This window comes from Nannobrachium achirus (genome assembly GCF_963921795.1).
Source record: "Nannobrachium achirus genome assembly, chromosome: 19".
Classification (NCBI taxonomy): Eukaryota; Metazoa; Chordata; class Actinopteri; order Myctophiformes; family Myctophidae; genus Nannobrachium; species Nannobrachium achirus.
The window spans coordinates 33,885,652-33,899,198 of NC_137826.1; the positions used below are offsets into that span (position 1 = coordinate 33,885,652).

The 13,547-nt window shown below is 40.9% G+C and overlaps 1 protein-coding gene across 1 annotated transcript in view; it reads right to left on the reverse strand.

The window, feature by feature from the left end:
• fgf11b (fibroblast growth factor 11b) overlaps positions 1–9,141 on the reverse strand; it is a gene marked incomplete at both ends in the record, with an annotated part of 52,052 nt that extends 42,911 nt beyond the window's left edge. The window contains one exon of the mRNA XM_080749820.1: positions 8,949–9,141. Within this exon, the coding sequence (XP_080605946.1) occupies positions 8,949–9,141 (193 nt within the window). The remainder of the gene's footprint in view (positions 1–8,948) is intronic.
• Between the last annotated feature and the right edge of the window lie 4,406 nt (positions 9,142–13,547).

Sequence of the window (13,547 nt, forward strand, 5' to 3'; positions counted from 1 at the left end):
ACATGAGAGGAACTTCTGTAAGAACTTGGCACCATGAAGTGTTGTAAAGTAACATTTACTCAAGTATTGTAGCCTACTTAAGTACATTTTTTGTTACTTTTACTTTACTGATGTATTTCCAATTTTCTGTACTTTTACTTCTACTCCACTATATCTCAGAGCTTGTAGCTCCGCTATTTTCAAAAATGTTTGTATATATTTTTTTAATTTGAAAACTTGGGACATTCTGCATAATGAGTACTTTCTACTTTTGGTACTTTGAGTACATTTTGATACCAATACTTTTGTACTTTTACTCAAGTGCATTTTTCATTCCGGACCTTTACTTGTAACAGAGAACTTTTACATTGCAGTATTGATACTTTTACTTAAAAAGTAAAGATTTACAAAATATATATAGTACTTTTTCCACTACTGGTCCTTCGTGAGGGGAACTACTGTAAGAATTGGCACCATACCATACATTGACATGAACATATTTGTAATTACACTGGTCTCTATTATCTTCATACACAGCTATTGTAAAAGCTCAGACAAACTCAAATTCAATAAACATGCCGCTTTGCTTAGTTGACGGACAGCTTCAAACATACACAAATAACACATTCAGATGCACACTCACCCATGCACACTTAGATAAGCGGGCTCTGTTGTTGGGTCCTCTCTGCAGGGGGTGGAGGAAGTTGCCAAAGTGCGAACGGCTAGGAAGTTGGACTCCATCTTGAACAACTCCTCCCACCCCCTCCATCTTGAGATCTTCAGTTACTGGAGTAAGATAGGAAATTACCGTTTTGTCTACCCAGGGCGGAGATGCGAGAGACTAGGAAAGTCTTTCTTACCGGCTTCTCTCAAGCTGTACAACGAGACACACAACGGTCGATTGACAAGGACTACCTTCCTAACGTAGGACGACGGTAGCCTTTTTTTCCTTTCTGGAACTATATCTGCACTGACTTTGACCTCTAAGGACCTTCCAGGGAGGGTGTTTTTTGTGCGTCTTGCCGCATCACCCTTTCTTGTTTATTTTAATTTTTATTCTTTTTTTGCTAGTTGTTTTTATCGCTCTGACCTTTGGACACTGCACTATTAGGTTGTGTTAGTAGTTTTCTTTTAGTATTTCTGCTTGTGTTTGACATGATGTAGAGATACTTGTTGCACTAACTAGCATTGACTGTTATGGTCACTTTGATTTGGGCACTGTATTATTTTTTGATAGTCGTGCTTTAAGACACTTTATGTACTGTATATATATTATTCGTTCCCTTTCCTGTTGTACCTTGCTCTTACTGTACTTACTGTACTCTGTACTCTGTTCTTGTTTTTTTTCTTTTTATATTTTTCATACTTCTCTGTAACTTTGTAAATAACCTTATACTGCTGTGCTGCCTCTGGGCAACACATTTTCCCCCTTGGGATAAGGTATCTATCTATCTATCTATCTATCTAGATAGGTGCACACATGCCCATAAATGCATACACGTCCACACGCACTTATGCATTATAAAGATGAAGTCACGATTGCAAAGCATAAAAATACATATGCACAAATAATATCCCCATAGAAACACAGAAATCAGCATAAATGGTAACAAGAAGCATTGTCAGTTATTTAAATACGACCAGGTGGATAAACTATGGCAACTTTGACGTTGACCATCGACCTTGGGCGCAGAATGCTGTTACAAATCCGTTCATGGTATGTTGGCACTGAACCTACTGTATGAAGTTTCATTCAAATCAGACCCTGAAGTTGGTAGAGCAATGACAATAATTTTGTATTTATAGGGAAAAATACCTTGAACATTGACACTGACCCTGCGTGGAATTCTGAAACACATGTTTGACTTTGCATATTTAAGTACGCAGAATATATTAATTGGAATAAAAGTACATTATATTAAATTTGCTTTTTATTATACAGTACAATTACAGGACATTGTTTAGAAACGAGATGTTGTGTGTTTCACGGTCATATTTTACCCAGCTGAGAATAGGCCCTTAAGTATTTATATGAAATACAGGATCTATTAAATAATCTTTTCACTGGGATCTACACACACCATGCAATCATACCAGTGTAAAATGTAAGCTTTAAGAGAAGAGCTTACTTTAGCTTTTCCAACCATCCTTTGTATAGGTCACAGTAACACAGAGGAATAAAATTGGCATATGGATATGCATATGCATTTTAAGACCTCTTTGTGGTCCTCGCTCTTTATGATTCGTTTTACGATGAACAGTGAGAACAGCCAAACTACACGCCCACAACAGGTCCCACTGCTATGCATCGTGAGCTTGTAGATCTGCTAATTTTCAAAATGTTTTTTTTTTCTTTTTTTTTTTTACATTTTCTTTTACCTATAATGACATGCCCAAAACAGGGTCTCCAGGTTGAAAGTGTTTAAGAACAAATATGTGTCTATTCATGTTCTCACCCCAAACCTACAAGTCCTCACTCACTCTATCTCTCACTATCCCCCATTCTTATCATTATCTCTGAGGGTGTCCTTTGTCCTCACTCTCTGTCTTTCTCTTGTTAGAGGTTAAAGTCAATCTGTCCTTGTCAGGTTTAATCAAAGTATCCACAGATTCAATTTAGCAGCCATGTGTGCGAGGTTGAGGTGGCATTCTGCCGTTTGTTATCTTTAGGGCTAAGATAAAACAAAAGGATTTCCCTAATGCATACTTCTGCCCTTTGTGCACATGGACGCACACAAGGACACACGGACCGGGGTGAAAACATAATCTCTGCCTCCCAGCCTAAAGATAAAGATTGATTAGTGTAGCAATAACAATAACTATACAGCATCAAGTACAACATGACATCTAAGCTATAACAAGCTATACGATCCATTTCCAGTGATCCAGCTGCTCAACATGTCCTAATGATTTGGCATTGCTTCAACACTTCTCTGAGGACGTTCTGGTTATCAAATCGAACACGATTGAGTCCTCCATTTTCAAATCTCATCCTTTTAGGAGGGACTAATTAAGACGCAAGGAAATGACGCGAGTGTAGCACACAAGGATATGAAGAAAAGGGAATTTTGGCGAGAGAGAGGAAGAGAGAGGGTTGGTTTTATCTGAATTAAAGGTTTTACATCAGTGATACTCAAACTGCTTGTCAGTCAGTGCAGAAATCCAGCTAGTCCATCGAACATGGATTAATGTGTGTCATCAGAATGGCATAAGCAATAAAATATCACTTTACTTTAATAGTGTAGGTCAAATTATCTTTCTACAATTAAAAGGAAGACATTTAAGTCTGAAGGAAATTCTTATCTCCCTTTCTCATCTTCCTCCAATTGTTTCACTCCCTGTCCATGTTCCCTCTCTCACCTCCTCAGTTACTCCATTTTTGATTACTTCTTTATCAATCTCCACCCGCATCTTCCCCGGCATCCACCCCTGGCTTCTGACGCCACTTTCTTCTTACATCTTTAATATCTTTAAGGCCATCTCTTTTTGCCTCCGCCTACTAGCCCCCCCCCCCCCCTCTCTCCCTCTTTCTGTCTGACCCCTGTCGTTGTCAGGAAAGTTCGGATGAGAAGCCACCCAACACTGCATTGTCTGATCAGGTGTTGTCGAGTAAGCGAGTTTGTGGCCCTGATCTCTTGCGGTCAGCTTAATGCTATCCTCTACTGGATGTCTCCTTGTAACCCTGTCTGCTGCTTGCCAAAAGGGGCCCCAGATTTGTGACCCAACAGTCGATCGGGTCCGTTGGACTCCTACACCATGCTATACAGCCCCACTCCATGCCAGAAGATGTCGTCTGGGACTTCACCGTCTCCTGTCAATATATCTGAACGGATCAAATGCCCTGCAGCAAGTGCCATCATTTAATTTGACTCTAAACTTTCTGCGGTTACAGAAGCCGCCGAGTGGACACCAGTTTGGAGTGTTATTACCTTTCAAATTTGTGTTTTTTACAATTGCATGCCTGTTGTAGTATAATGATCAGAGTTGGGCAAGTAATATGTTACTTATTACATGTTACTTCTTAAAAAGTAAGAATATTATATGAATCAAGAGTTATATATTACATTACATATTATATTACATATTACACCCGAAAAAAAGAAAACTGTTCAACAACACAATCTGTTTAGCCAGCTCCTTTTAGAACTGAAACCAATTTTTGGGAATATAATAATAATAAAAGTCACCAATCAGCCAAAATGTCTATAAAATAAAGCAGCAAACTCTCTTAACGAAATGTTTTCATGAGGAAGCCAACAAAACAACACATTTTTACATAGCCATATAGTTTAATATTACTGTTTTGGTAAAGTAATAATATTAGTAATAAGTTACTGCCCAACAATGATAATAATGTGTGGGTAAAGCGGTTCTTCATTAGAGAGCTGTAGTGAAGGAGATACACAGAGGCAAGCAAGGGTCACTGGTCAATATCCTACACCTTTCAAGTCAGCTTCCACCTTGAACAATCTAAGAGGGTGATTATTGATTAATCAGTATACATTAATGAGCTGAATTGATCTCAGAAAAGGGAGGCACCGCAGATTACAGATAGGGACAGAGAGAGTGCTTTTATCAGGGAAACCAGGCAACCATCTTGACCACACGGGGAGATGAGGAGGAAGGTGGACTGGAAGAGGATAATGATGAGGAGGAAGGTGGACTGGAAGAGGATAATGATGAGGAGGAAGGCTGACTCCGCTTGACAGGGGCTCTGCAGACATGCCGCACACACGCACGCACACGCACACACACACACACACACACACACACACACGCACACGCACTCACCCACGCACGCACCCAGACACTAACACAACTTCGATACATTATGAGTATTGAATTATCGCTACGCATTCTTACAAACACCAAAAGGAAAGGTCAAAATGAAGGCAGTGTCGACTTATTACATCAAACGTTTCTATGCCATCGACATTCAAGTCTTTTACACAACATCAGAACATCTGACACAACTTTTAACGCAACTATTCTTTATATCTCAAGTAGTATAGTTATAAAAGTTTTTTTCACTGACGAAACTAAATAAAAACGAAATAAAAACTAAGCTGTGATGACTAAAACTAAGACTAAATATATTGACAATTTTGTCAACAAAATAAAAACTAGACTAAAACTTAGACTTAGGGAGGGACTAGTGGAGAAGAGAGTCATTTTATGTTTGGTTGCTCTCAGGTGATGCATGCTGCGACGTGTTGTGAGCTTGTAGATCTGCTATTTTCAGCACGCAACCAAGTGTTAAACCAGTCAAACCATCAAGGCCTGACAAAATACATTTCGGTTGACTAAATCAACTGTAGATTTAGTCGCCTAAAATCAGACTAAAACTAAAACCTTTCAGGTGACTAAATTATGACTAAAACTAAATGACATTTTATTCAAAAGACTATGACTAAAACTAAATCAAATTTTGCTGTCAAAAACAACACTGATACGATCAAAGTTGTTCAGCATACATTCAGGGGGTGCTGTGCCCGCCGCCATTGAGTTCTTTGTCCAGAACCACCAATACTCCCAAATACAGGCATTTACTTTAAGGAGATCCGGTTTGCCAGAACCGCCGATCCAACAAAAAAGCTATTTTACCTTAAACACAGCTAATGTTTTAGGAAAATAAATGTCACAGTGACTGAGGGCAGTGGCTATAACCAGGCTTGTAGTCTAACATTTGCAGATTTGACCTCAGTGGGAACACTGGCTTGAACTTTTCACCAGAACTGCAGTGACAAATCAGAGACATTAGTTCTACAACAAATGGGTACTGCTGAAAATGATGTTTCCGTTTAAAGCTGCAGCCCATCACTTTCATTGTCATAGCCGGGATTTGCACCCTGGTCCTATGCGCAAAGTTTTTTACTGTCAAGATATACTGTAGTATACAGAGCATGGATGGGAGGGCGAGTTGTTTCCTTTTGAGTTTTATGCAATAACTCCAGTAATCCTTCTACCTGACCGAGCTGGGTCTAAATATTTAAATAGAAAGAGAAGGCAGACCACATCCAACCACTGCAGTTGTGTTATTAATATATTGTATCAACGTAGGTAATCGTGGGCAACAGGAATAATACTTTTCATTACCTGATGTGGATTTACCTGTACAATACATGGTTTTTACCTTTCCTTGCGGCACAAACTGGCCTAGTGAACTGCACCTAAGAATTCTGAACACTGCACTGCTGCTATTTTTATTTCTATTTTTTAGGGCCAGGTTGCAGGTTTAAGGCCATTACACTTACATAATCTGCTACTGTTGTGTCCAGCTTCCACTATGATGTACCATAATGTAATGTTTTAATTTCTCATAATATGCACAAGTAGAGGAAATAAATAAAAAGCCTAAAAGCCATGTTAGCAGCCCCTAGAGGATGTGCTGCTTCTTACATCTAACAGGACCAATGTGGTTTGAACCGACCTACATTGCCATCCTTTGCCACACTAGTGAAATTACTAACAAAAAAGGGACAATTAAAACGTATTAGTTGCGTGTGCGTGTGTGTGCGTGTGTGCGCGCGCATGCGTGTGTGTGTTTTCTCTTGTGGGGGGTTGCATAAATATTTACTGAGGATTAACATAGGCCTATTGTAAATGTGAAAAAGTGTTAAAGTGAAATAAAATAAAGGGCAAATAATTGTGAATGTGGTCATTGATATTTATTTATTATTATTCTTTTTTTTTTTTTTTTTTTAGAGTGAATGTAGAGGATCAGAGCTACACGGTTTGGTATCACACTTATTGACCCAACATTTTTGGAACGACATAAGTATGGTTTTCCTGGAGATTAGAGGTCTGAGATATCAGGCTTCAACGTTTGGATTTTCATGCGTTCTTAGCTGAGCTCAGTATACATTGAAATTGGACTACGTTGGATATAATAATTGGAAATAATCCATGCTTTGTATTGCTTTTTGTATTTGTTTTCACAAATCTTTTTTATTATACATGCTTTGTATTTATGTTTGAATTGATATATGACATGAAGAGGACACATTGATAACCCTAACTTGATATTATGCATGATTTCATATTTACACACCAATGTCAGTTACTGTAGCTCTCATGTTAAGTGTGTGAATGCAGAATGACCATCTATGAGCAATATAATGAGCCATCTATGAGCCAGGTAAAAGGCAGCCCTTAAAGGTTAGCGTGAACAAGGCCAGAGGACAAGACAACACCAACCCCAAAGGCCTCCTGTATTTTACAGGTGCCCACAGGCCAGCTAGCTGCTTAGACGTCACGCGTCATGAAGATCTCTGAGAGAATGGTCCTGCAGCACCTCAAGCCCTGGTGAGTGAGCCAAATAACAATTTACAATTTAAGCATTTAGCAGACACTCTTATTCAGAGCGACTTACAAAGTGCAAGATCAGAGTAAATGGCATTAACTCTATAATCAACATATGTCAGGGTAAATGGTTACATGGGAGTGCAAAGAAAAGCAATTCAGTGCTTCAAAGACACTTGGACACTAGAATAGTACATGGGGTGCCTGTTTGCATAGTTAGTGCACTAAGCACATGCTTCTTGTGAGCCGCAAGATCCTGAGTTTGAGTTGTGTGCAATTGTGGTTGCCAGGGCAGGAATTTCATGGAGGCCATGAAGGCCATGGCCGCCGTTGCCCCTCAGTTTGGCCTTGTGCCCCTCAAACCAATGGCATGACCTGAGGCCACAGTGGCCTTAATGCCCCAGCTGACTGTACCACTTTCTCCTCTGTCTCTTTCTGGTCAATATGTAGACAGTAGACACCGGTGTCTCTTTCTTGTCATGAAGACACCAGTGTCTTTTGTTGAGATTCTGAAATCTTAACACCCCGAGTCCCCATCTTTAAAGCAATCCAATGACTTTGATTGATGCAGGGCTGAGCGTGGATCAGATTGTAAATGCCATCATGTACCTATTTCACTGCAGATTAGGTTATCATCCCTAACCCTTAAATTCAAGAAAATCTTTCAATTGACTACAATCTTGTTTTATTTGATGGCCTTCCTGCCCTGGCATTTGGCCTTTGTGTCCTCAAAAAATGAACAAAACCAAAGGCCAAGTGGCCTTGCCCCTAAAAAGATGAAATTCCAGGCCTGGTGGTTGCACACAGATAATTATAAGGTTTGGCCTGAGGGTGGTGCTAGAGGAAAGGTCACGGGGGTCCCTCAAACTTTAGGAATATAGGATTCATCCACCAGAATCACAAATGCACAAGAAGTTTCATGCGACTAGATTAAATAAACAAAATACATCATAAACTGTGTTATAGCATATGACTGTCCTCATCAAAAACAACTATACTCATAATTAAACAGTCCACACAAAACAAGTGAACTTGTCTATCAGGATTGAACTAGCAAGGCAAGGCACAGTTCCTCAGCATAGCTGTCAACCCAAGTGATGCTATTAGCTTGTCTAGCCTCCAGGCTGCTACAGACATACAACTTTGTAAAACAGACTCTGCTTGGTAGGCACTTTAGTTATTCAGGCATATTACTTTGGCCTCCAAGCTTGGGAATCTCCTGGTCCTGACTCCCTGAAAAGCAGCTGGATTACATTGGTAATGGTGCACAAACAGTGCACGCACGCACAATGCACGTACACATGCACGCACACACACTCTAGCATGCACACACACGCACGCACGCGCACACGCACGCACGCGCACACGCACGCACGCATGCACGCACACACGCACACACACACACACACACACACACACACACACAGTATGTATGATCAAAACTGTAATTGTTTTTTCAATAGCTTTTGAATAGCTTTTAAAAGTTTCATTTTAAATACCCTCATATTCCTGGAATTATTTGGTTAATTTGAGTGTATTCAAAAAGTTCAAAATCTTGGAATATTCCTATTGTTTAATATACATTTACAAACCACATAATTTATTGTGAACAAAACCCCCAGGAGGATCGCAAAGTAAATGGTCCATATACAGTAGCTGTTACTGACCTGGTACTTTGTCGTTCCGACCTTTTCGACTCCCACATAGCCGTACTTTGGAGATTAGAACAAGGATCTGTTTCTGGCACAGGGACTTGTTGCTTTTGGGACAGGGCCTGCGCTTGTTTGCTACCGGCCGGTTGGCTTGGTCTTCCTTGACAGCCCGTTTCTGTCTGATGAGAGAGCTGGCAAGAGCTGCCATCTTCCCCCCCCTCTCACCTTTGGGAGGGGGGTGTCTTCTTTCCCAACGACCCCTCTTCTTCTGGTAGGGCTGGTACTCTCCTCAAGCACCGAGGTGGGATGAGGAGGTTTTAAAGGAGAGGAGACCCCCTCTGGGGGAGCAGGGGATTTAAAGCGGCTCTACAAACACTAGTTTAGTTTCAAGCTTCCAGAAGCAGGGGGACAAAGATGCGAGTCCACCTAGAATCCGATAAAAATTCTCTACTCTGACAAGTAAAATTAAATGTATCACCAATATCAAAATAGCAGTCAAAAGTGCTGAGTGCTGTGGTCACATTTTCTGTAAAAAGAAAATGTACAAATTACAAAAAAAGAAAAAAAAGAACGTATGGACTTTAACCTGCTTCCCCGCTCATCTTGTCCACACAAATAAACCTTTAATACAAAAAAAAAAAAAAAAACTTTCGCAATACTGCAAAAGTAACGAAATTCCTATATAGAGAGATTATACTCTTTTACGTATAAAAATAACACCTCGTCCAATGAAAAGTGGCATCATCATGATGCTATGAAACGCATAAAAATGCGAGAGCAGCCAAGCCGGCTGTCACCGTCTGTGTAGTCCACGGAGGTCCAACTTTGCCCCCCATTTAAATGTGCATGCAGGGAACAATAGTAATAAAATGAGATTCTGAGCAGTAATCCAGCAGATTTAAATCCAGAGGTAGTAGGACTGCGCGCGGGACACACTCACGCGGCAGACGGTCTTGCAGGAATGAAGAGAGGAACAGTGCAGAGGGATGGACAGAGAGATCTCTCCTCTACCTCCGATGGCATGCTCTCTATCCCACAGCCCTCACCAACCCACCCCCTCCCTCCCTCCCTCCCTCCCTCCCTCCAAAGTCAGCGAGTGAGTGTGAGAGTATGTGTGCGCGAATTCCAGCAGCAGCCACCATCAGTAGGGGTGACATTCATGAAAGAGAGAGAGAGAGAGAAGAGATAGAGAGAGAGAGTGAGGGTAGGGGGAGGGAAGGAGAGGCGTGATGTGAGGGAATTGAGCTTGACTGGAAACAAGGGGGGTGGGGGGGGAGTGTACAGGCAGCAGCCACTTCTCAGAATTAACGCTCTGAGAAGCTACAATTTCTATGTTGTACATTCACCCATCCATTTGACTACCCTGCTGAAGCAGAGAGAGAGCGCAACGGGTGAAGGGGGGGGGTGAGAGAGAGAGAGAGAGAGAGAGAGAGAGAAAAGAGTGCTTAAGGTGCAGATTGTGACAGTTCTCTTTCTCTTCAGGAGGAACGGCAACACTGTGGGATATTTCCCATGCACACACACACACACACACACACACACATACACACACACACAAATACAACACCTTTTGTAGCATGGTGGAGAATTGAAAATGTTCTGTGTAATTGTGTCTGTTCCCAGGAGTTCTCACACGTGTGCAGTATCATCTCTAATGCTGCATTTTATTGTGCTTCTTTATTCTATCCATTTTGCTCTTGTCTGATGCTCCAATGTCCAACATCACAGACACAGGCTACACTAACTCTGACAGACACATGAGCTACAAAATGAGCCACCCTCACATCGCCCCAAGGTTAAACAAAACTAATGTAATAACAAAAACTAAATTTGGGAGAAAATAAAAATAAAGACTATGCTTTACAAAGACAACACACGTTTTCTTTGATATCACTTTACACATTCAATCACAGCCCTTCACAGAGGTTTTCAGTTCACGTTACTTCCTCTAGTCTTGATCTGGAGTCCAACCCCATACAATCAGCGTGACTGTGACGTAGCCACACGTAATTTGGTGACGCATTTATTTAATGGAATGGAATATGTCAGGTTCAAAGTAGTTAATGGCTATCCACGTGACCATTATGCAGAAAAAAGTTCAACTCCTACACATGCATGAAAACATAGGTCTATCCAAAGGAAAATTATGTAATTTGTCTGAGACAATGAAATATTACGTAATCCAGTTTATTTGTTTTTATTCGTTTCTAAATGATGTTTATATTGAACTGACTAATGTAAAATTCTCAAGTGCCACGAGTCCAAATCTGAGGAATAGTGCACGTTTCTTTGCCAAGGGGGAAATCTCTATTTCTACGTCCCATTATTTCGATTACGGGCGTCGGCAGGTTAGCTACTCGCCAGCGTCAGGGTTACTGAGGTTAGGGTCAGGGTTTGGGTTAGGTTTAGGCATAGAGGTTAACATTCACCAGCGTCGACAGGTTAGCTACTCACCAGTGTCGGCAGGTTAGCATTTCACCAGGTTAACATTCACCCGTGTCGAAATACTGGGACAGAAATATCGACATGCTCCCATTCAGAAGAGCATATTATGTCCAGTCAAACTAACTTTACAGTATAGGCCTATACACATACAGAACCATATGGTCAAGATTAGATTGGTTCCAAGTTATTTGCTGCTAAAAGAGAGACTTGAACAGATACCGGTAATTGCTATCATGTCATTCTTTAGCTTGAATCAGCTGTGCAACTGAGCAGAAGAATCCTCTTAGTAATTCTCCTGCTGCTGTACCTTGGAGACTCTACCCCGATAAATCAACTTTTCTGAGGGCTGATCAATCCCATTTTATTTGGCATGGCACCTCTTTTACAAGGCAATTGCCAAAGAAACCAGCAGCGGACGCAACTTGAAAATGCAAGGTCAATTTGAATTATTTCTAACAAGGCCCGGCAAGGTCACCGTCCGTCAGGCCTTGATTGACAGGTGACAGCAGATGTTTGGCGTCCACAGGGGTCGAGAAGGAATCGCTAAAGACAGCAGAGACAATGCTGTTAGCATTGACAAGGAAACAGAATATGTTTTCCCCTTCACAGGATCAGTTTCTCTGCTCTATCTATTATTCTTAGCCATCCACTCATGTTCCTTACTATAGAATATCAATCTTATAAATGCAGCCTGGTCGCCAGAGAAAATGTTGCCACTCATGCGCGTTTCTGCAAAGCACAAAGATATAGATATATATCAGATAGATGCAGACCGAGGTTAACTGGTTCGACTCGCTCACTTACAATTTGCTGCATGTCACTCCCCTAATCTTTCTCCTTGTTTCCTGTCTCTCTCCATTGTACTATCAATAGAGGCAGAGAAGCCTGAAAACACGCACGCACGCACGCACGCACGCACGCACGCACGCACGCACGCACGCACGCACGCACGCACGCACGCACGCACACACACACACACACACACACACACACACACACACACACACACACACACACACACACACACACACAACAAACACTTATATATTCCCCCCCCCCCACAAATATATGACTGACATCTGACATCTTAGATGTCTTACAGTATATAGACCACATGAGACTTACACAATATGTCCATATACTGTATGGGCATTCCAAGCTAAGGGCTTAATATTGATTACATCAGGGATCTCCATATATGGGCATACAAGGGACAAGGACGGAATGTGATGTCACAATGTGATGTCACAACAATGTGATGTTATTGGTCAGCTACAGTATAGACACATTTCGATTTCCACTCTCTAAAGCATTTGAGTGTGTGGATTTAATGTCCAAGTACAATAAACGTGTGACATTGTCTACAGATATTTGTACTGTTGAGCCATTGACAACCGTACTGATGCTGATACTAGGACAAGGACAATTAGCTATTTTTCCTCAGTGCAAAGTCTCAATCAATATATAATCTATTTACATACAGTACTATGGGCAGGAGGCAATCACTACATGAGCATTTAGAGTAAGCACTAGTTACAATATAGTGTGTGTAGTTCATGGTTACATCTAGTTGTTGGTACATCTATCATCAATTACTCAGTGTACCAATTTCAAATAGCAGAGGCTCCAAATGACTTTGGGGGGTCTCCAGATGATTAACAACATTGTTTTCTCACTCAACAGTAAACAAACTAACAAAGTTTAAGTGTATAGAGGGTATCTGCACATTTCTAAAGTGACAAATGACAAATTAAACAATGGACAAATTCTCAAATATTAGTGGCAGAAATTGTGAAAATAGCTGATCTACTGTACATGCTCACATGTAGATCTGCTATTTTCACAATAGAACCGTGTTATACAAAATGTAATGCCTCAACTCTTAGTGCTCGTCAGGGTGGGGCGGTCCCCAGTTAAAATATGATTATTTTGGGGGTCGTGGCATGAAAAGGTTGAGAACCACCGGACTAGAAGACATATTGCTGCTGACAATTTTCTATGGTTTTCAATTCCAGGCACCTTTCTTGCACACATACATCATATTCTAATATCCATGACCCACAGGTTAGCGTCTCATTAGGTCTGAGCATTATACTGTGTATATATATTATATATATATATATATCATTGTTTTCTACACCAGGGGTTCTCAACCTTTTCAGGCCGCGA